The sequence below is a fragment of the Lipophrys pholis genome (genome assembly GCF_963383615.2).
Source record: "Lipophrys pholis genome assembly, chromosome: 6".
NCBI classification, from domain to species: Eukaryota; Metazoa; Chordata; class Actinopteri; order Blenniiformes; family Blenniidae; genus Lipophrys; species Lipophrys pholis.
In genome coordinates, this window is record NC_137629.1 from 2059972 (window position 1) to 2084986 (window position 25015).

The following is a 25015-nucleotide window of genomic DNA, read 5'->3' on the forward strand; positions in this document are numbered from 1 at the left end:
GGATGTCCCGATCAGATCGATAGATATCGGATCGGGGCCGATATTGGTGATTTGTGACTGATCGGGAATCGGCAAATCCAGCCGATCACCCCGCCGATCTAAAAAAAAAAAAAAAAGAAGCTTTTTCACGTCAGCTGCCGTAAAGCGAGCCCCGTGTGCCACCTGCCGTAAACTGTTTTGATGTCAGTGCTGTTCTCCTCGGAGAGCTGGAGTTTGAAAACGTTGACGTCTGGCTGGAGAGCGCCGCCTCGCTGTACTACGGCTTTGCTAACGTCCACGTTGCTGCGTTGCTTTGCTAACATCCACGTTGCTGCGTTGCTTTGTGGTGTTTTGTGCGTAAAATCCGTCCAAACAGCAACATGTTGTCATGAAAAGTTGGATAGCACAGTGCTACTTCCCTAACCAATACCGATACTGGATCGGATCGGCCCCATGCCTAGCTGTTACTATAATAAGCAGTATAAGTTCTTAGTGGACAAACACATAGACAGTCACACACTTTAGCCTTAAATTTATTTGAGGATTCTTTTCCTGTGTCGGGGGAAAGCAAAAAGAATTAAAGAAAAGCCAGACATGCACAGGAAGAAACACGAGAATCAAAAGATCACCAACTGGACTTGTGTGAGGCAAGATAATGCCCAATACACACACTTTGCAGCCAAGAAGAATCCAACAAGGGTCATATGAAAGAAAAACATGAGAAAGTCTCAACATCTCACAGATGAAAGACCAATACAGTCACATCAGCTCCACGACGATGCTTCAGGTTTCCTGGGTTTCACACTCGGTGGCTCAAATGGAGATATAATGTGAAGATTCTACAATCTGTCCTGTTCACCAGCTTATAGGTGAGAAGAGATCCCAACAGATCCAACTTGACATAACTCACAGACGGATGAAAACTACATTATTCGTATAATATTAGCTGTATTTGTACACTTGGCAGGTTATGTGTAATGAATCATGAACTGAAAATGACTCGTCAAAATTGTCAGCAGCCATTTCTTTAATGCTCCACCAACACCAAGGAATCATGCAAAGTGTTTCACGTGTCAGTCCCGAGATGAATTTGTGGGGAAAAATGCTTCGTCCACATAAAGATAGTCATTGCTGTCACTTTTCAGGAACATGGCCAGGCAGTAGTTCAAACATCTCATCTGAAAGAAAGCAATAAACTGAAATCAAACATAGGCTAAAATAAAATAAATTTAAAAAGATAATGAATACCAGCTCGTCTTAGAAATATGACAAAACACACCAACAAACGCCATCATAGGAGAAACATCACATCCTTCTTGGAAGTTTTTTTAAAAGTGATCTCACTTCTCAAAGTCATTTCACTGTTTTTCTACAAGCGATGTGGTCTACGAATGTGTTTCACTACAAGGACCAAACTGGTTCGGTATTCCTCAATGAGCTAAGTAGTGACAGGCCTTTGCTCGGAGTCGGAGGCTGACAGTGACGCTGCTGGAGGCTGGAGACTCTGAGAATTCAGTGAACGAGTTCGTCAGTGGAGGCTGCGGCTGGGTCAGATTAGAATTCCCAGCGTAGAAAAACCTCTGAGGATATTTCCTGCCGGAGTCGGAGAGGTTCAGCGTGTTTCTCTGGCTGTCAGGACTGTTTAGCAGCTCAGTGGGAAACAAGTCGCTGCTTCTCCTTTCAAGCATTAGCAGGTGTTGGCAGGCTGCGTTAGCAGCCACGCAGGTTTTCAACTACAGAAGGTTCAGTCGGTTTGGTGGCAGCAGACTGTAACTCAGGTTTAACTCATTTTAGTTCAGGGGCCACAAACAGCCCAGTGTCATCCTGGGGGACCGGACCAGTAAAATGATCACACATTAACCTTAACATGTACATTTTGTCTTTGTTGTGGTGCGGAGCACTCATGATCAAAATGTCTATATTTTCACTCAAACCAAACAATTACTACAGAAAATGACTCCAATCTAACATAAATTTTAATGAAACTTTCGGGTGAAAAATCCAGTGAAATGTCTAAAAATGAAACTTCACTCATAGTTTTACAAAAACATCCTAATTTAGCTCTCAAAATTTGTTCTTCTATTTAAAATATTCTATCAAACAAAACTGCAAAAGCATGAAAATCACCTACCTTGGTATTGAACACTTAATTGAATATGTTCAAAGGATTATGACATAATCATAAACAAACTGACCTTATTCATTCTGATATTTTCTTCATGTGAAACCGAATGAGCTCTTTTTTTTCCCATTTTGCCAAAGCAAATAGTTAATATAACATCTTCTGCTGCTGCTTCTTTTTGAGCATGGTTAGCATTTCCTATAAAATTGTTGCACAAGAAATTAAAATCATAATTTCATGGGGAGGAAGGCAATGGAAACTTCACCGTATAACAAGTGGCTCTTCCTTCGTGGTCCTGGAGTGGGAGGAGTTTCAGTTGACTTGTATTCATTTCTTGCAAACAGACTCCAAATCTTAAAGCCATAAATATCATAAAGCCGTGAATCTAATTCTTACATCAACTTTCACCCGCACTTAATTCAACCTTAAAATTGCTGAGAGAGTCTTGCTGTTTGTCTCCACAACAAACCGTGACCCCGCGACGTGAGAGTGTAAACATATTAGATAACAGCAGCTCTCACACACACACACACACACACACACACACACACACACACACACACACACACACACACACACACACACACACACACACACACAAGGTGTGTTTATAGAGCTGCTGAGGACACAGCTTGCAGATGTACTTTAAACGCAGCCGCGACGAACTTAATCATGACCCCGACCTCATGAAGCATGACATAACGACAAGGTGACTGTAAACAGGTCTCCAACAGGAACACACACACACACACACACACACACACACACACACACACACACACACACACACACACACACACACACACACACACACACACACACACACACACACACAGAAATACGACATTATATTACATTTCCTTCACGCTATAGTTTCAGTGCTCTGTGACTCACCTCTTACTTCTTTTTGTTTTTTTCATTCTTTGTTTTCCACGACTGAGCTGTGATAAAATGAGTCCAATTAGTCGTCCTCTTAAGCTCTGCTGCATGTTAATGCCGGCCGTCCCTCAGGATCTCCTCTATCAGCTGCTTCTGGAAACCAGGCTCAGCCAATCTCTCAGACCATTTGTTCGTGTTTTACAACCACCTGAATGTTTAAAATATCTGTGGGAGGAAAAGCAGAACGGGTAATAATCATCCTCTCGCCCTTGACTCTACGGATTTTTATTTTGAACGATGTTGTTCCATCAATGTCTCGTTCATCTTCTCTACCATGTGAGAGATCTGACTGGAAATGTTCCACAGTTGTGGTGAAAAGACTCCCTGCCTCCAGTGTTTCCTTCGGTTCCATGTTCAGTGGAATAAAATAATCCCATTCAAGTGGAAAAGACGATTCAACATCAAAAGTTGTTCCACCCTTCAGAAATGATGCTTATGTTCACTGGTGCATACTGCGACTGTCTGACACTATGTGGATTAAGTTTGTCGCCATCGAAGCTCAGGAGATTGAGTGAGAAGATTGTAATTACAAATATGCGATTTGGAGATAAGAAGCCTTCCAAGTGTTTAGCAGTATATTATTTACTTCCCTTTTTTGCTCAAATACAGAAAAATACACAGCAAAGGACAATTAGAACATTTCTTCAAAGAAAAAACGTTTTGTTTGGGCAACATGATCCGGAGATAACAAGATCTCTGAGGCCTGAACTACGAACGATGATCAACACAACCAGAATCTCTGTTTCCTGGTTTAACTGATCTAGACATTCCTGACTTGTTAATGCGTTATTTCGTAAGATTATACAATATTAATTCATCAGCGATATAAACAGATGGCACTGTGATCACTCAGTTTCACTTTATTCCAGCAGAAAGGTTCCAGGCTGAACTTCCTCACTGCTCTTCTTTTACTTTACATTTTACATCCACTTGTTTTAAAGCGAGTTTCCTCCGTGTGAGTGTGTTTCGTGTTGGAATATTAATTCATCACCGTGACGACAGGAGTAGTTCTGGTTCCATAAATTCATGTTTCTGCAGTTCTGTCAGGTGTGATCATTAACCTCATTATTCCAGATCAACCCTGGTGGACATAAACAGACTTGGAACAAGTCAAAAATAAAAACCTGCTTCAAAGCCTCAGTGACCAGGATTTGTGTTCTTCTGTCAAAAAGATTGTTCTAAATTGTAATCCTCTCCTCTCCGCTGCAGCTCAGCGCTGAACCCGCCCACCAATCACTATTATTTAATAATGGGCAGGGCATTTCCCAAGAGATCTGATTGGTCAGAAGGCGGAGCTCTGACCTCTTATCCAGAACATAACCTGCTCCGGAGCAGGTCAGACATTCAGCGTTAGTTACCAGGTGATTTATCCTGGTGAGAAGCGAGCAAGCGAGCGTCGTAGTAGTTATCTCGATTAGAGAAAATCCAGCGTTGTAGTACAGGCCTCTTGTCCTCTTAAAAACCTCGGTCTCGGTTCCTTTACTAACAATCTTTCTAGCGGGCCGGGTGAGAGGACGTGAGGTAATACGCTGTGCATTTTGGGTAGTAAACAAACAAAACTAACCGCACAAATCAGAAGAAGCAGACGGAGAAAGAAAAAGTTGGAAGTAAAGAGGAAGAACTAGTGAGGAAGACTCATCGATATCTGGTCTGAAGACTTTATATCACTGCTGTTTGTGGCTTACCATTAGCAACAAACTAATTAGCCTAGCCACCATGGGCTAAAGAGGCGGGACTTCCTCTTTCGGTTCGGACCAATCACTGAGGTGTGTTACTTCTTTACTTCCTCTCTGGTCAGTGTTTGTTTGGGCAACAGCGCCCCCAAACCATCAGCTGGTGTAACTGCGTGATGTTTCCCAGGCGGTTTGATCCGGTTTCTAAAGTGAATGTGAACGCTGATGGATGGATGGATGGATGGCTGGATGGATGGATGGCTGGATGGATGGATGGATGGATGGATGGATGCCATGCAGAACCTGTTCATTTACAGGTTTTTCTCCGCGTAGAATAAAAACCTAAAAGGTGCAAAAATGCATCTGTTTGGTTCATTAGTGAGTCAGAACTGATCGCACGTGTGAATGTGTGTGTGAACGTGTGGGTGAACGTGTGAATCGGTGATTGAGTCTTTGTACGATTTCAACTGATTTGAGCTCAAAGTGAGGAGGAATTGGCTTCAGCTCCCAGCAGCCTTTCTGTGGTTGAAGAAGGTTAATGGTCGATATTTGTCGAGGCTCTGGCTGTTTTCAGGGTTTGTTTGGTCTTTGGTCAACATGTTCATGTCACTGTTGGTGAATATTCTTTGTGTCTTTTATTTTATATTCAAAGATTTAACTCCATTAAAACTTTAATCTTGCAGAATACATGGGAGGAAAGTGTAAAGTTGTAATCTCAACTTTGTCGTCAAACCGTCAAGACAAACCCACATAACCTTTATTGTTGTTTTCAAGGATCATCTGAGTTTCGTCATAAAGCAACATTTCAACATAAAAAGCAAAAAACTAAGTGATTTATTTGGAGAAAAACAAACACTGCGGCGTGAGGACGGTTAACTGTCGGTGTCAAACAACAAGTCCTCAGAGTCGCTCCTGAGCTGTTAGAACAGAAAGTTTCTTCTTCTGGCTTCGGGGAAACAGTTAACAAACCATGACAACCGTGGAGATCAGAGGGGATTCGCACCAGCATCTATTCTGCTGTTTGTGTCGCCTTTTTTTTCCAGGTTTTTTTTTTTCTTCTTTTTGCGTACGAATAAACAAACATCAGAGAAAATACTTTTTATCTCTGCTTCAAAATGTCAGACCTCAAAGCAGCGGGGGTCGACCCGCCCGTTCGCTTCTCGTAATGAACGCCATAGAGGGAGAGTGTGTTTTGAGAAGGAGTGTGATGGAGCATGAAGGAGGAAGAACGTGAGCAAAGGAACCTCAGTGCCATCTGTCTTCGTGCCGGCAGGCCGCCGCTGCGTTGATGTCGTCGTCCTCTATCCCCGGGCTGTTTCCTCTGGTGCAATCGGTGATTTACCTTCCAACCAGCGTCTGGTTCTGGGAGCAGAACAGAGTAAATCAACAGTCTGGACTTTCCCGTTAATCACTAATTACAGGCTGGACAGTGACGGTTGATCGAGTCCGAAGCCGAAGCCGAAGCTGAAGCCATTTCCTGCCGTGATGAATCTGTCGGAGGAGGAGGTGCTGGACTCCCGTCTCCCTGAGGAGAAGTTTCCTGTCCGTCCCTCTGCACGCTTCCTCCTTTAAACCCTCCAGATAACTTCAGCCGTCTCCATCCCCTCGGGGATCGGCAGCAAATGGAGTTTGTTGCTCGCAGCGTCTTCCAGCAGCATTAGGATACAAGGCGGCGGTAATTGAACGGTTAGGGGGGACGCTGTTGAAGGAGATTTCTGTTGGCGTGTCCGTCCACTTTCACCTCTACACGGCGACGAGCAGCGGGCCAAGCGGCTCTCATGGCGCGTTGTTATCAGTGTCAGGGGAGGGGGAGGGGGAGGGGGAGGGGGGAGGGGGAGGGGAGGATCATGGATTAGCCATGCATGACTGATGGAAGATCCACTTTTCCTAATTCTGCACTCTGCATCAGTTTTAGGGGTTTTATTTTCCTTCAGTATATCAGTCTGCTTTTCTGGCTTTCATGCATTTTGTTGTTTGCCGCCTGAAGTGACTTTTTCAAAATGCTGCCATGTAAACAAGAAACTTTTCCGCAACGTATTAGTTCAATAATTTACAACGTTATTGCAATTTTAACATTTCAACCTTAAAAAAAAGAATGAATGAATGAATGAATGAATGAATAAAAATGACTCTTTATCAGATATATTTTAATGATAACAACAGTGCACATTCACCACACTACATGGGAAGTCATTTTTGTTCTCACCAGAATAATTTTCAGAAAGTAAATATGAGTAAATCAAACTAATATACAAGAAAGTGTAATAATCTGCTCACATTTTCCACTCCAGTGAGTCCTGGATGCTGACGGTTGGTGAATCGCTCTGCTGCTTTCTCTTGAAGGAGCCCTATTTGTCCTCCAGCTGTGAAGTTTTCATTCATTTTAAGAAGGCATGAAGCAAAAGTCCACAGAAATTTAATATTTCTGTTTCTAAAAACGGGTTATGGGCATTTCTCCGCAGCGCTCTGTTGAAATGTTGAGGGTGTTATTGCAAAGGCCTGGGCTCCACACCAACTTTCTTATTGTTCAGACTTTTCCGGCATAAACATGAACACTTGATGAAAGGAATGTTTAATGATTGTCAGTAAAAGAAGAAAGGTATTTATTTTCATTTGTCCTCACTCATTGTGTTTAATTTTACCCCGGGAGGCTCGTCTCAGACCCGCTGGCTGCCGCTGTCGCGTCTTTATTACATGCAAACAGCTCTTTGGTGATCAGACGAGCTCCATCAGATGAGTTCTGTCACATTATGAGAGACGTTCACCTCACTTAATGTACCTTTGTTTCTCTACGTGAGGGGAAGTGACAGGTTCCCGTCATCACAACTCATTTTATCACTGAGCAATGAAAGAGGCTGACTAATGATCCAATAATTCATGTTTTCTTCAGAAATAAAACACTTATTAGTTTCTTTCGTGCATGCTTGAACCAAGATTCTTATTTCTTATGTGCATGTCTTTGAGATCATTTCTATGATGTTAAAGAAACGGATATATTGTTTGCTTTAATGTAGAACAGAATGCTGAGGGGTCATTATGTTGCAGAGACGGGAAACCTATAAGAAACATGTAATTCACTCAAGCTTCACTCACAAAGACAAGAACAGGAGTCGTCTTTAATACTGAGGTGACACAGACAGAAAATAAAACATTTTTAAAAGAAGATTTTAAGAGAAAATTCTGCTTGCTTCAACACTTGTAATTAAATTGTGTTTTCTTAAAAGCAAACATAAAAAATGCAGGGTTTCCATGAAGTGGTAGGAGAGTCAGAATAAACCTTCTAGAATTTAGAGCCGAGCTGGAAAACTGCCCCGTGTTTGCAATACCTTTACGTAAACCTTTAAATTTAAACTTTAATGTTTTTCTTGCAGTCGTGCAGTATACAGGATGAAAGGTATATTTTCACAAAACCAAATAATTACTCCCAAATATTACTCCAATGATTTAAGTAATTTTTAGATAGTTGGAGTCCTTGTGGTGTAAAATACAGAGAAACGTCCATAAATCTTCTCCTGTTGCTGTTGCATTCTGGGTATTTTTTGAAGTGCGTCAATGATTTATGGATTGGACTTGAGCGTGAACTGCTTCATTTTGAATAACACTGAAAGAATGAGTTCAACAGGTTTGGACTATTTATTTTTACATATATCTATGTACAGTTTATAGTATTTATGTATGATTGCTGTTGCCCGAGTCATTTATAATCTTCTGTTCTCTAAAATCTATTTCTGCACTCATCAGTACAAAATAATGTATGAGCATTAAACATAAAAGATCACATTTAAATTCTTGTTAAATCTTTTTACATCATTGATCAGTTATTACATTTCGGGTTTTATTGCATTATATTTCTTAACATTTCATGTTGTTGTTACATATCGGGCTCTAACAGGTCTTATGTTAGAAAACCCTGAATTGGAGAAACCTAGAAGTTCACGAATGATCTCAGCGTTTAGTCAGCTCTGCAGTAACAGTACAAACATATAGACAAAAAAAGCTGCTATTAATCCTCTAATCTCGATGTAATCTGGTCGTGATTATCTGGGTTGTGAGCGTTGTTTACCAGGTTTGAATGGCGGATTAAACCTGTGAGCTGAGCAAACTGTTGAGCTGCGTCTCCAGTCTGAAGGGCCCGGATCGGGTTCACAGCTCAGAGACACAACAAGTGGACCAGGTTGGAAAAGCGTTGAGGGAGAGAGCGCCGGAGTCAGGCTGTAATTGAAGGTGCTCTCATCCCCATTCTGTCTGCTGGACCTGCTCTTTCATTAGGTTTTGTATTTCATGCCCTCAGGAGCAGAACAAATTGAGTCTCTGTTTCCTTTTGCTCCATTGCTCATTACCCAAGAGAAAGATTAAAAAGCATTCTCTCACAGGCCATGTTACATAACACCGCCAGAGAAAGGCTGAGTGGACATTGTGCTCATTGTTTCTTCAAAATACTGGACACACACACACACACACACACACACACACACACACTCACAGAAGACCAGGTTGACCTCACGCCAACCTTCCCCCTCCTGCTTTTGTCACGTCGTGTTGGAGACGCTTCTCATCACCACCAGAAGGAGCTTTTTTTTCCAGAAACCTTGTTGTAGTGAGCAGAGCAGTGAGTCTGACGGAGGTGAGGAGTTGTTTCCTCTCGGCTGGCGGTTTGGTTACTTTCCTCCCTCCTGGGCTTTTTACAGCCCGGCTCGTTTCAGACTCTCACAACTTCCAGCCCATTAAGAATCTTTAAGTCACAAAGCGGCCGGCTGCAGAGGAGATCTGCAGTCAGCAGAAGAGGAGCTCCCAGTGCAGAGTTTGTTCCTCCGTCTGACGGCGCTGGTGGACGAGAGAGGGAATCAGGCAGTACGACTTCCACCACAGCTATATTACAACAACATTAGATTTCATTACTTTCTATTACTTTGCAAATTGCAATATTTGTGCTGCCTCAGTGCGTCTTTAAAGAAATAAAAAAAAAAAATCTATAGAACAGCAGCAGCTAATTGAGATGCGTTCAAATTGTCTTTTCTTGTTTCAGGCCTCATTAAGAGAGAAAAAGAAAGATGAATCCATGAGCGCCGGAATTTTATTCCCTGGAATTTGAGATAATGTAGGAAATGGTAGTGAAAAGCAGAGGAACTGCTGTTCGTCACCCTCAGTGGGCGGCACGGTGGAGAAGTGGGAAGCTCTGTCACCTCACGGTGTCGTGTCACTTCTTTTGTCACTTCATAAAGAAAATCAATCAGTAGTTTGTGTTTGAGATGAACGACAAAAGGTTGATTTGTAGGAAAGTTCATTATCCTTTGAGCCGGATGTTTATATGATGGCTATATTCAGTCTGGATTCTAGAATCAGTGTGTTTCATGTAACCAGAAGGAGGGATGTATAGAATAGAAGAGAATAGAATAGAATAGAATAGAATAGAATAGAATAGAATAGAATAGAATAGAATAGAATAGAATAGAATAGAATAGAATTATTATTACAAGTATTTTATTCCCAGAGGGAAATTCATTTGTGGTTGTTTGTACAGATGAAGTAAAAACAGAAGAATGATTGACATTTTTCACAAAAAACAAGTTCCGAGTTTAAAATGTATTAACAAGCCCCACACACACACACACACACACACACACACACACACACACTTCCACTCCTCACGAAAGGTGCTTCGGAAGTTGCTTGTTCTCTATCATCATTTGCTCAAACTTTACAAATCATGTTCCTCTTTTGTTGTCACCTCTTTGTTAATTCATGTTCCTGCTTCACGTTACTGTCTAGATAGAGCAGCTCAGGCTGGTTAATCTAAGAAATCATCTTACTGTCTAGATAGAGCTGCTCAGGCTGGTTAATCTAAGAAATCATCTTACTGTCTAGATAGGGCTGCTCAGGCTGGTTAATCTAAGAAATCATTTTACTGTCTAGATAGAGCTGCTCAGGCTGGTTTAATCAAAAAACAGTTGGAAAGTATTTGGATCAGTGTGATAACTGCAAATAATATATGTAGCACAACAAGGATATTGTATGTTATCCCCCTCCCCCCTCCCCCCTCAAACTTTCTTCTCTCTCTTCTCTTCTCTCTCTCTTTGAGCGTTCCCCCCCGGTCGTGTACGGCAGCCATGCCAACTTCTGACGGAGAAGGCAACAGGAGGAGACTCCAGGTCTCTCCCTGTTGCTAGACCAAAAACTGTTCTGACTCCGAAGGTTCTCAATCACATCATATTGTTGGCCCAAGCTGCTGAACAGGACAAGGGCGAAAAAGAAAAAAAGAAAAAGAAAAAAATAAAATAAAATAAAATAAAATGTATTATCATAGAAATGAATGTAACTGAAGCTAAAATAGAGGAAACAACCAGAAGTGTGGATTAGATTAGGAATTAAACAATGAGATGTCGAGCTAAATATAACCATGGAGATTATTGCTTTAATGAAATCAACAATTTCCAAAGAGAAATTATTGTAATGCAGTGGCGCTTTTATCTGAAAGCGTTTGAATCCAATCACCTTGTAGTAGCTTCATCAGTTTCTGGTGTTTTCTTCACTGGTCTGATGAAATAATGTCAGTGAGTCTGTAATGAAGGTGAAATATGAGCTACAGATTGTACATCAAAACCTAACTGATATTTCAGTTTGAAGCCTTCAAACAAACGAGGTTTCTGTTTAGTTTAAACCAAGAATGATATGTAATATTGTGTGAACACTAGGAAGTCCAGCATGAAACTGATAAATCCTCGCTGAGGCTGAGGAGGGAACGTGTTTCTAGCTGCTTGTTGAATAGAATTATATTCTATGGACGAAACACTTCCGATATGTTTGGTGGGTTTTTCTCCTCAGAGTTTACATGTTCTTCCTGCATACATGAGGTTCCTCCTGGTAATATGATCTTTTCACAATCTAAAGAACTTGACTGCTGCAACAGCGAAGTCTCACTCCCCGTTCACACGACAATGTTTCAGCGTTTTTGCATTTTCATTTCAGAAAAGTTTTGTGTCTGAACAGCAACGTTTTGAAAATGATTCAGAAATGCTGACAATGATGTAGTTATCACGTTGGGCCACTAGTTGGTGCTGCTGGTTGTTTTTGTAATGAAGACACACACACACACACACACAACAGAGAACAATGAGCTCTAAGCATTAACATCGGGATAACACCGACATTCTAGAGGATGGACCACCAAGTTGGATTGTTATTATGGTGACTGTCAAAGTAAAACTACCAAGTTTGATTGTTATTACGGTGACTGTCAAAATAAAACTACCTGGTTGGATTGTTATTATGGTGACTGTCAAAGTAAAAGTACCACGTCTTCGGTAAATATGGACTGGGAGTCATGACACCATGGAGGAAACATTGATCTGATTGTCTCTCCTGAGCATGTGCAGAACTACAAGTTACTATCCCCATGGTGACCAGGAGCGGAGTTTCAGAAAAGTTAAGTTTTCCTTGGTTTCCATGGAGACGGAGTCAGAACATTAAAGAAATAGTTGTGTTTTCATCAGCTCTTAGGACTGTTGTCATGTAAACAAACCGACATAACGCTACGAAAGTTTAGCATTTTCACTTGAAAAGGCTGTCGTGTAAAATGGAGACGAAATTGTTTGTAAACTAGATGTAAACCTTCATTTTTTTCCTCTGTCTGTGAACAGATGTGTACCTGCTGAGTCTCCCAGAGGACCAGAGAGTCAGCGTGACCACAGTGACTGTGGGCCAGAGCGCCGTGCTGACTTGTGCCATCGCCGGAGAGCGGAGGCCTCCCATCCTGTGGAAGAGGAACCAGCAGTATCTCAACTCCCTCAACCTGGAAGACATGAACGTAAGAGCTGCTCGCCATGAGTCCTTCTACACGAAAGGTGTCGAATATAAGACCCGTGGGTCAAAACGTGCCTGTGACAGGCTCCAATCCACCAAACCACCAACCAAATGGTAAAAATGTCAAAGATAACATTGATATTTTAGCATATTTCTTAAGAGTAGCGACACAGTACAACACTGATGCTGCCATGACAGAAGCTCCCTGGTTGTCAGGGGGAGTTTTTTTAAAAACTCCTAGAATCTAATCAGAGAAGTTTTCTGGACATTTCACTGGATTTTACACCAGAAGTTTCATTAAAGTTGGCTTTATGTTGAGGCTGGAGTCATTTTCTGGAGTAATTCTTTGGTTTCTGTGAAAAGAGACATTTTCACCATGCACACTATATGTTTGAATGGAAAGGTTATTATGGCTCTATTTTACCGGTCCGGCACAATCAGGATGAATTTGGATCGTTGAGTGTTTGACATCTCTGACTGAGTTAAACTCGGATGTGTAGTTGGATTTGTGATGAGACGATACTGATCAGGTCGAATTATTACATTTTCAGTTCAGCTTCCTCAGTCAACTTTTCTTTTTTCGAGACGGTAAATTTCAGATAATCCCAGACTTTTCTTCTCATCATACTTCAACTTTTTTTCTTTTTTGGCCCGGGCTCAGAATGTCAGCACATTTTATTTGAATGTTGGCTCTGGCTTTGCGCGGTGGGCCTGACGGTAATCCAGGGTGTCAGTTTGTGTTCTCGGTGTCTGTGTTTAGAGGCTGCTGGGGGGGCAGTGATTTCATACAAAGAGGGAATAAGAAGGAGGGATAGCAGCGGGGCTCAGCCCGGGAGGAGGGACCTACTTTTTACACTTGGTGAAGGAGTGAGTAAGCGTGGCGTTCTTCTGCATGCGGCTCTCAGAAAGCCCCCGTGTCACTTTCATCCCCATCAAAAGGGGCCAAGGATACTTATGTGGCGAGGTAGAGGAGGGGGCGGCGGAGGAGGAAGACCTCCGCTCTGCGACCCCTTTCCTGACCGAGACGACTGTGATGCAGGCCAGCATAATTAAGTCAACACTGTCGCAGTAGATAACGGGAAACCCAGCGAAGCCACTAATGTAACATTAAATGTTGATGACCCTTAAAATGAGTAAGAGGCGCCCAGCTGTCGCCAGTCATCCTTGGCACCATCAACTGGCTCCTTCTGGTTGTTGGTGATGTTCGCTTCCCGTAATGATCCGTGCCAACGCCGTCCATGAGAGAGGAGCAACCAGCGCGCTGGTTAATTTCCTCAGCCGTTGAGGCTTCCAGCTCGTTCTTCCAGCTCGTTCTTCCAGCTCGTTCTTCCAGCTCGTTCTTCCAGCTCGTTCTTCCAGCTCGTTCTTCCAGCTCGTTCTTCCAGCTCGTTCTTCCAGCTATTTGTCGTTAGAAAGTTGCTGGATTTCAAGACGAATGTTGAAAGTATCCCGGATGTTGTTGGGGAGATTTAAAGGAGGGAACAAAGCGTGACGCGAGGCCTCGTAAAGATCAACGCACAGCTTTGATCTGCCTTTCATATTATTTTCACGGAGCTCTCTCACTTTTTTTTTTGTATTCAAAGGAAACGGTATTTGTTTCATCTCCTGGTTTTGCCTGAAGAGACGAAGCAGAGTTCAGTGTCCGGACCGGCGGTGGTCTTTGTCCGCTTCCCCGGCGAGCAACATCACATTTCTCTCAGCTGTACGCTAAATTCACTTGTCAGCTCGGGGATTAAAGCCTCCTCTTTTAAAGGATGTTTTATTAAATGCTGTAACGAAGGTTTGAGGAGGACACAGCCAATAAATAAATCACTATTTATGGACTTTGCTCTGATTACCAGGTGAAATGAAATGAGCACAAGAGAAGATTTACTTAAGATTGTTTTCATCTAACAGTGTGGAAAGAGTTGGAATTTGATCAAATGGAGTTGTACGAGTTAGTCTGTGAGGTTTGGTAAAAATGGCTGATTTTCCATGAACATGCTGAATAGATCAAAAACATTACCCTGCACATCTTTCAGAAGCTTTTTCAGTTTTTCCAGATTGTAGAAAACTTTCCATGTGTTTACATGCGATATCGACATGTCTTTTTTTTTCCCGATCCAGTGAATCAGACTCGGAGTGAAACGATATTTTCTATCACACTGATGCTCGTCGCTCATTGAGCGAGTGGGACGGTGATCAGACTGTTGCTAATCAATCTCTGGATCATATCCACCATACAGCTTTAAAGAAGTCGTAGTTTGAGTCATCCATCACAGAGGAAACAGAGCTGGAAGGAAGATTCAACCTCGGCAGATAAATTGACCCTCCATTCCTCTATTTGGGTTAAATGTTGAAGCGTCACTGACTTCCACGTTGGGTTGATGCCAGTGCAGCTTCATGGGAGTGAAACTACTGCTGGGATTCGTCTCTTCACACTGAGACAACTTGATGTACTTTGAACCTCGGGCTATGCGATTGTCAGAATTAATTTTTGTTGATACCTAACAAGGCCAGAGTTTCAACCAGACGAGCGGCGGCGGGTGAAACTGGCGCCAGGAGAAGCACCGGTGGAACACGAGGGGCTTAATCCAGATTTATTTTTGGCTGTCAGACTTCCAGTCAGTCATTGTTGTTGTTTCCAGAGAGGAGAATGGATTTTATCTGCACCTGGCATACATAAACCTATTCTACAGTTTCTGTACAATTGCTGGATGTTAATGTTCGTGTTCATCCACCGCCAGCGTTAATTAGTCCTATTCCTGTGAGGACACATGGCAGCGTCATGCAGTCTCATCTCCTCGCTCTTCCCAGGTTCGAAACCTGCTTATTTTAATTTGAAAGAACTTTTGTCGACATTCAGACTTAGCTAATCGCGCATTAATCCCGACGGAGCGCTTGTATCCCGGAGTTCAATAGAGCCTCTCTAAATTTTGACAAAGCAGCTTACTGTAATTCCATGAAGTTGACAGTTGCTGGCTATTGCATCATCTTCATCCAAGACTGTCAGTATTTCCATCCTCCGCGAGTGGCCGGGCCAAAGACACAGCGCGTGTGTGTGTGTGTGTGTGTGTGTGTGTGTGTGTGTGTGCGTGTGTGTGTGTGTGTGTGTGTGTGTGTGTGTGTGTGTGTGTGTGTGTGTGTATACATTCATGTTTGGATCTGGGGAGTGCAACTTTTGGTTCCAGGCGATGAAAAATCCATTTGATGTTCTGTAATTTTACAAAAGTTTCCATCTCTGTGAAAGTGCATGAGGGGACAGAATGTCGGGAGTTTTCGTAAAAGTGTTCGCCAGCAACTTTCTCCACTAATGCGTCAACGCAGCCTCGTCAGACAAGAGCACTACACTACAAAAAAAATGAAAAACATAGATAGATATCAGATTTAACACCAAATATCTTTGAATTGAATCTTGAAAAGCAAAAATAGAAAATGTGCTCAGCAGATAGAAGCTGCAGCTTCGACAAGAAGAGATAAAAAAAACAACAACAACATAATCGGAGCCGAATCGTTCTTTTCTTGTACGCTGAAATATGCGCGCTCATAGAGAGTCAAGTCGGTTGTTTCTGCAGTGGAAACGTACAACATGTAACAGTAAACGGTTGCTATAACTCATAACATCTCCATCCTGCTTTAACTCTGTGAGATCTGTTTGAGAGGGACGATTAAACCAAAGTGAGCGGCGACAGATTGCAGATAAAACGACTGAAGCATGTGGCCTTTTTTCATCAACTCTCAAACTTCTATCAGGATTTTGTTTGTTGTTCTTTTTGTGAATTGATCATGATGTGACGGAGCTGAGAGCCTCATACTCTGATTCTCACGCTGTGAAATATGTAAAGAGGAAGAGTAGAGTTATACCTCACATCATAACAACCGGACTGGTGAAACAGTGCTTTAGAATCTTTACTATCAAATTGAACGTTTCTGTTTGTTGTGGCGCAGAGATGAAAACGTCTGTATTGTCAAAAAAACAAACAATTATTATTGTAAATAACAACAATTCTCAACATGAAGCCCATTTTGATGAAACCTTCTGGTACAAAATACAATGAATCGTCCAGAAAACTTCTCCTGCTGCTGTTGCATTGTGGGAGTTTATAAAAACTCCTCCTGCTGGTAAAACATGCGCTTGTTTAAATCTTATTATCTAATTCAGCTCGTATGTCGTCCTTTTTACTCAAGAGGTTTAAAACTAGGTTCATCTAAGTGACCTGAAATATTAGAGAATAATAACAGTAGAGCAGAACAGGAGAAACTTCAAAGTCTGATTTCGATGGTAAAAAAAATTCAGAGCAATTCAAATTCAAACTCGGGGTAAAGATCTACTGCCATACTTTTGTGACATAACTAAGCCATGAAGTCTTGTTAAAGTTATTTTTTATTGTATTTTATTGTATAATTCATATTCTTTTATAATGGATGATGTCATTTGCTGGCCAAGTTCTGATGGGATTTTGTTATATTGTTGTTATATTGTTTTATTATATTGTTATTATTGTTCTATTTTGTTCTATTTGTGTAATATGAGCATAATTAACGGTGGTAAATACAACACGAGGAGTAGAAATGTTGTGTACCCAGGCTGTTTGACTGGCGTGGCGTTACAGATATTTGACTTGTGTTTCTTTCCCCCCTGAACAGATCCCGTCTCAGGTAAATGCTTTATGATCTGTATTTGTTTTGTGAGAACAAACTGCCATTGCATCACTCGTCTTCACCACATTTTCCAAAAAGCCCACAAAGCTCTGGAGGTGCCTGCAACATGCATGAAGCTTCACTGAAACTCATCGCCAGTATTACGTATTGAGAGACATTTCAAGTCTGAAGAAACAAAAATCCATTTCAAAGGTTAAACTTTAGTATAAATAGGAGATTATAACAAAATATGAATTCTTGTAATGGAAATGTTTTTGTCATTTCATGAGTTATATCATTGAAATGCCATCAAAGAAAAAACAAAGAGCAAATGTGGAGTTTGTTTGGAGTTGTTTCTTTAGAGATTATTAAAGAGGTGGAAGTGCCCATGATAACAAATAAACATAAAAATATCTTTACTCCATCGTAAATTCTCTTGCTTTATTAATTAAATTCAAATTTTAAAAAAGAATAACATTTCTGTCACCGTCAAAGCGACATTTCAAGGTGACAAAAAAAACCAAAAAGCTTAAATACGACACAAAACCTGCTGAGTCACATACAGAATTAAATAAATACAGATAAACAGGCAGGAATTAAAATGTGCAGATATGGAAAAAGACACATTCCTTTCTTCAGTGTCATTCCTCTCTTTATCCTCGAAGGACAGAGACAGAAATCATAAGAGTCGATCCATAAAATAGAACTGATTAAAATGTCTTAACGTTTCTGGAGGAGTATTAAAAAGGTTTTTTATCATCAGAAGTACTCTCTGTATGAAGTTTTCTGTGTGGATTGTAGTGGTTCGTAATGATAAGAATAAATGTTTATCTCATTGTTTTTGTCCAGCGGAGTTGGACTTCAGGAGAAGATGAATTTTGCTTTAAAAGAGAATTAAAGATGTAGATTCAACTTCTTTACTTTGGTAAAAAGTGAAAAAGTGAAAACGGTTAAATGCAGGTCAATGGAGCAAACAGAAACAGTTTGTTGTGTGTTTGTTTATACAAGGACGATGCTTGTAGTTCCTGAAAACACTCTGACTCCGTCTCCATGGTAACGGGCCAGAACGCAACTTTTCTGAAACATTGCTGGTCCTGGTCCTGGTCGCCACGGCGAATAATAGTTTTGCACATGCTCAGTAGAGCCAATCAGAACAAAGTTTCCTCTGTGGTGTCATGACTCCCAGTCTCGATTCTCCTGGACTTTGAACTTTTATTTTGACAGTCACGGTAATAACAATCCAGCTTGGTAGTTTTATTTTGACAATCACCAAATCCAACTTGGTTGTTTTATTTTGACAGTCACCATAATAACAATCCAACTTAGTAGTTTTATTTTGACAATCACCGTAATAACAATCTAACTTGGTGGTTTTATTTTGACAGTCATCATAATAACAATCCAACTTGGTAGTTTTATTTTGACAGTCACTGTAATAGCAATCCAACTTGATGGTTTTATTTTGACACTCACCGTAATAACAATCCAACTTGGTGGTCTGTGTTCTCATATTGTGTTCTCTCACATGGTGCTGCGTGTGAGCGTGTGGTTTCATTACATAAACAAACAGCAGCACCAACTAGTGGCCCAACATGCAAACCACTTCATTCTTAGTGTTTCTGCTGTTTCCATAGAAACGGACATGGTTTTCAGAACGTTGCCGTGTAAACGTGAAACTTTCCAGAAACGAAAAAAAAAAAAAAGTGTTTTCTCTTGAAACATCGAGTCAACAGGTTCTCAACCTTTTTTTTTTTAATTATTTATAACCTGGCTGAACTTTATATAAAACACAATGGAAGTATTTTTATTCTTTTAAATAGAAACAGGTAGTCTTTCCATTTAATAAACTGAAGCATATTAATTAGTTTGATGCTTCATTATTATCGAGGTTAAACTAAGCAAAGAGACGTATCGAAGGCTTTAACAGAGAGAAAGTCAAGATATTTGTCTTTAAAAAGTAAAATTGGAAGTACATCTGTGAGTCCGGCTGTTTCAGTTGCATTCAGGGACGATGGGAATTAAAACACTGCGATGAAAAACAAACAGTGAGACCAATTCCATTAAACTGTGTCACCTCAAACAATTTAGATTTAAACATTCAACAACATTGTTGAAAGATGTTAAAAACCGGTCACACATGCAGCTCCATGAAAACTCTGCTCCAGTAAGTTGAGGCTGTGAACTTTGTGAAAAGCCGCGTCACTACCTGAGGTCGTCCATCCGACGCGTTGCGGTGTCCTTAAAGAGGCGACTCTGCGCTGACAGCTTTATTAATTCTGCCTTCTTGAGGGCCACGGCCTGTTTGTAAATCCACCTCTGCCTGCCCTTGTCTCTTTCCCTCCGTCTGCAGCGCCGGTCCTGGGCGCCGCTGAGAGCTCAGGTGAGGGTGGCGAGGTGAGGCGGAGGAATCATGTCGACAGCCTCCGCCGCGGCTCGTTCCACCCCTCCGACTTTCATTTCTCCCCCCATTCATTTTTCATTTAAGAAGGCGACACAATATGCTCTGAGCCCACGGGGCCAAAACGCACCATCGATTTCCTCTCATATTGTGAAGCTCTGACGCCGTAACCTGCTGGTGAGTTGAATCGCAGCACGCCGCTGACAAACACACCGTGGCCAGACTCTTCCTGTCTGTCTGTTAAAGAACCTTCTGGACAACAGGATGTAAAGCCCACGACGATGTGATCCAAATGCTAAAAGCCATTTAATGAGAACAGCTGAACTCTTCACAAAAAGACGTGTCATTCTCCCGTTTGTCTTTCCTGTTTGGTCTGAAGAAAAGCAGCCGCAGACTTTCTTCAGAGTAAAAGTTCCTCCGGCTGAAACCTGAATGAGAGGATTGTTAATGTGGCTCAGTAATCAGGGACGAACAGGTCTTGGCTCTTGGCCTTCGTTGTGTGAGGAGGCAGTGATGAACGCTCTAATGAAGGCTGAGCTCCGACAGGCCTGTTGATCCCGACACGTCTGCTCACATCCGTAATACATTCGTTCGTTTGATGAAACCGCCGCGATCATCATCAAGCTGATCATGACATGCGACATCTTTCAGATTTTAAAAGGTTCAGATGAAACACCATGTTCTACAAAACTACAAGTAAACTGGAACTCTGGACTCACGATACAGTATGCAGGTTCTAAAATGTACATAATGCAACATGGAGGCTGCAGGGTCAAACTGATATTCATTTTAAATTAGAAAAAAATACATTTTAATAGCTGAATTTAATAGAAATGTGTGGAAAACCACTAAACGAATACAAATGAGAGGACGGTTTGTATTTTAAAATCAGGGACGTTTCAGTTCAGGAGTCACATTAAGTCCAAAATACACTCAAAAAACAACAGAATATTAAAGTCCGGTCAGAAACTACCAAGTTGGATTGTTGTTATGATGACCGTGAAAATAAAAGTACCAAGTTGGATTGTTGTTACAATGACTGTCAAAATAAAACTACTAAATTGTATTGTTATTACGGTGACTGTCAAAATAAAACTACCGAGTTGGATTGTTATTACGATGACTGTCAAAATAAAACTACTAAATTGGATTGTTATTATGGTGACTGTCAAAATCAAACTACAAAGTTGGATTGTTATTACGGTGATTGTCAAAATAAAACTTCTAAATTGGATTGTTGTCACGGTGACTGTCAAAATAAAACTTATAAATTGGATTGTTCTCATGGTGACTGTCAAAATAAAACTAGTAACAGTGTTTTCAAAAAGTTGTGTTTATCTCCGTTTCCATGGAGACAGAGTCAGAGCATTCTCAAGAATTTCCACCTTGGCAGCCATTTTCAAAAAATTGCATTTTCAGTTGCCCCAAACTTTCATTACAGAGTTTGGGGCAACTGAAAATGCAATTTTATGAAAATGGCTCCCAAGGTGGAAATTCTTGAGGATGAAAACAGACACTGAAAACATAATGAAAGTTTAACATTTTAACATGAAAAGAAATTGTCATCAAAGTTTCTCTTTCAGGTTTATTTTTTTTCCAGACGACCGTTGGCTGAAGCTCGTCCCTTTGCTTTACTGTTTTGAGTTTTGTAATGATTCCTCCTGAAACAAGGCAGCAAACTTCAGTTCTGTATTCTTTGTAATTGTTCTGCTTCACAGCTTCAATGGCAGTTAGGTTAGACTGTCCTATAGACAGTAATCAATAATGGTTATTGATAACTGTCCTCTAGACACTTATTGACACTATAAAAACCAGCCATCAGGAATACATCAGGAAGTCTGTGGTTCAAGCGGAACGTTCTGTCCGGTGTCAGACGGAACATGAGAATGTTACAGGTGGATGTGAAGATATTAATCTCAGTCAGAATAACTACAACAATCTAATTTGTTCACTGATTTAAATCCTTTCGTTAACGACTGAGTAGAAAACTGGCAAAAGATGAGAAAACGTGAAAGTTGTTGCCAACAAAAGGAGAGAAGCCTGTTTTTGAAACGATACTCAAATGAATGGGGCGTGCCTCCATATACAGATTCCTGTAATGTTTATTATGATGAAAAGAAATATAATCAATTAATGACATTTACCTCTATCAATGGAAGACAAAGTGAATTCTGTCACATAAACACAGCATTTAATTCTAATTTATTTTAATTTCTCAACTTTTCATTTCAAATAGTTTTTTAATACGACACATCCATTGTGAAGAAGTAAAGAGTCTCCCCAACAGAAAAAGCCTTTCAGGCTTCGTTAACGACCGCAGCTTTAACAATTCTTCTTTTTTTGTTCCTTTTGGCTCCAATAACCAGACCCCAGCCTGGATGAATCATGACGTTAACTCTCCATACACACAGAAATCATTTGGTTTAATTCCTCTTTTTATTCTCACTGTGTGCATTTGTGGGATGTGCATGTTAACCACTCACTTCTTTTTTTTTTGTTTGTTTGCGTCCTTCAGCTCCAGGAGCTTTTCAGCTGAGCAGCAGGCGTCGTTCTGTCTGTAATCTTCTGCTTCCTTGTTTTGAGAACCGCTAACACCATGCAATCTTCTACACTGATCAGTCGATGCCGATTCCATCAGATCGCTTTTTGTCTGACGGGAACAAAATGACCAAAAAGAAAACAATTTCTCCCGAGTGAGGCTCTGCTGGTTATTTCCTATGACACTCGACGACTTCGACTCTCGACTCAGATTGATGAGCATCATGCCCTTCTCAAATGACACCGGATAGTTTTCATTTCCTCCTCCGTGGAAATCCGTTAGATTCTCATTTGCACACCACTGGCTCGCCGCATTTCCACTGAAACAATCCATTTCCAGCTCTGAGTGTCTTTAACCGCCGCCGCCGTTTGCAGATTCCCACAAATCCTCCATGTTGTCCTTCTCCCGGTTTGTCCACCAGGACTTTGGGGACGACGGCTCGTTGTACATCACCAAGGTGACCACCAGCCACATGGGCAACTACACCTGCCACGCTGACGGATACCCCACGCTGTTCCAGACACACACTCTTCAGGTGAACGGTAAGAGGCGAGTGCACACACACACACACACACACACACACACACACACACACACACACACACACACACACACACACACACACACACACACACACACACACACACACACACACACGACGCCCGCTGCCATCGTTCTTTTGTCCAGTTACGTCCACCTCCTGGTTGTGTCTCTGTCCATCAAACGTATTGGTACACTTATTAACTTTCTAAATATACTATTGACTTTCATTCATTTACGTTCTACGATCTGCCTGAACTAAAACAAAACATCCTAAATTTAATCTTTTACTGGCAAGTGACCCTTTTAGGTAACGTCTGCATTCATTTCTGTTTCTTTTAAACTAATAATTGAATACTGAGGACATTCGTATGACACAATATCAATAGTTTGTAGAATATCTATGTCAGAAGTGTCCATCCTCGGTCCTGGAGGGCCCCTGTCCTGCATGTTTTAGCTCCTCCCAGTTGCAACACACCTGTTTGCAATTAGGGGCTCATTATTAGGCTTTTTCACAACCTTGGCGATGACATCATCATTAGATCCAGGTATGCTGAAGCAGGGAGAAACTAGAACATGCAGGACAGGGGCCCTCCAGGACCAGGGTTGGACACCCCTGATCTATGCTTGAGCAAACTATTGATGGTCGTTCAGTCCCAGAGGAACAGAGGTCCTTCTGAGCATGTAGTCAATAATTTATAGAAATCTAATGAGAAATCTGTCCAATTTGAACTTTTTAAGACTTTAAAAGCTGGAAAAAGTGAAACGTGTTTGTCGACATTATAATGATTTTCATCTATTTTTAGCACGTAAGTGACACATCAGGGTGTTTTACACTGACTGTGAAGTATTGATAGATGAACGCCCAAATAAAAGGCCTGCAGTGCCACATTATGTAATAACCGTGCCATATGTCATACATTTTCAATCATCATGTAATAATGATGCATTTTGTAAAAACTTGTTCCATATTGCAACAGTTATTATAAAATGCAGATTAAATGATTAAATGCACTCAGTGGCACCAACAATCTGGTTCATCTGACAGTCAGGTTTCATTTACAATCTGGTTTAATTTACTGAAGAAAACAGAAATGGCTGGTAGAAATACTGGTTGTCTTGTAACTAAAAGGTTCAACCTGATTTAGATGCTGGTTTTCCATTCAACCAGCAAAAACAACGACTGACATATAATTCTAGTCCAACTGAGTCTCAATTTGTTTCTCATTAATAAATATAGAACCATGTATACAGATAAAAGGCAAAATGTATTACAGGATGCACCAAATTATTACATTTTCTTAAAATAGTGGGATATCCACATTTCGTAATAACTGTTGCAATATGTAATAACAAGCTTTTACAAAATGCTCCAAAGTTTATTACAAAATACGATTGAGAATTCCATTACAAAATGCGGCAGATTATTACAAAAATCTGCATTATTACATAATAAGTTGAACATTCATTGCACCATTATTACATAATGCGGCGCCGCAAGGTATTTATAAGAAATCCTATAAAGGGTTAAACTATCTGTGACCATTTTGATTTATGTGTCTACCTCAATATGAAATGATTTTTTTTAAACATGAGGGACGTTAATATTTGTCCTCACAAGGGACATGAATCAAGAGTAAGAGAAAACAGTGGACGAAGGTGAAGGAGGGCTGAGATACTTTCATCCGTCCTCACTGACTCGTCCTTCACTCACTCAAACTCTCAACGTGTCTTCCTTCAGCCTGGAGAGCGCTTCTCCTCCTGGGGACCTCATTTCTGTCTCCGCCAGGAAAACAACTGGCCGGCATGTGGGTGTGTCAACAGATTTCAGTCTCTGAACACACACACACACACACACACACACACACACACACACACACACACACACACACACACACACACACACACACACACACACACACACCAGCACACACTCACACACCAAACCTGTTAATTGTGTGCAGGTGGAATCACACTCTGGACGGCTTCCCGTCAGCTTGGCTTGGTTGTTCTGTGTAAATCACTGTGAGGGAAACACGACGCAGAAGCAGCTCGGTTCATGGTTTATTACAGAATCAGCTTCCTGCTATTGAATCTTCAGCTTTCTTTTTTAAATTTTTTTTTTTTTTATGATAAGATGTTTTCTTAAATGACATTTGGACGAACTGAGTAAAGAGTTTTCAAAGGAAACAAGGTCGACCAATCAAGTTCAAATTCTCTTTTGGGGGAACGTGTTGTTATATTAAAGCTAATATTACTGGGACAGTGCTCATTTCCAAAAGAGTCCTCGTCTCGCACCACTTCACCACAAAGTGGCTCTGTGAACGATTGTGAAGGGCTCTTCTCATTAATGGAGGTGAGGAACATGAATAGGTAGATCTGCGCCACCGTTAGGAAACAGAAAC

The 25015-nt window shown here is 41.1% G+C and overlaps 1 protein-coding gene across 1 annotated transcript in view; it reads left to right on the forward strand.

The window, feature by feature from the left end:
- fstl5 (follistatin-like 5) overlaps nucleotides 1–25015 on the forward strand; it is a 228696-nt gene that overhangs the window by 133789 nt on the left and 69892 nt on the right. The window contains exons 7-8 of the mRNA XM_080465684.1: nucleotides 12351–12517; nucleotides 22492–22612. Of these exons, the coding sequence (XP_080321810.1) occupies nucleotides 12351–12517; nucleotides 22492–22612 (288 nt within the window). The remainder of the gene's footprint in view (nucleotides 1–12350; nucleotides 12518–22491; nucleotides 22613–25015) is intronic.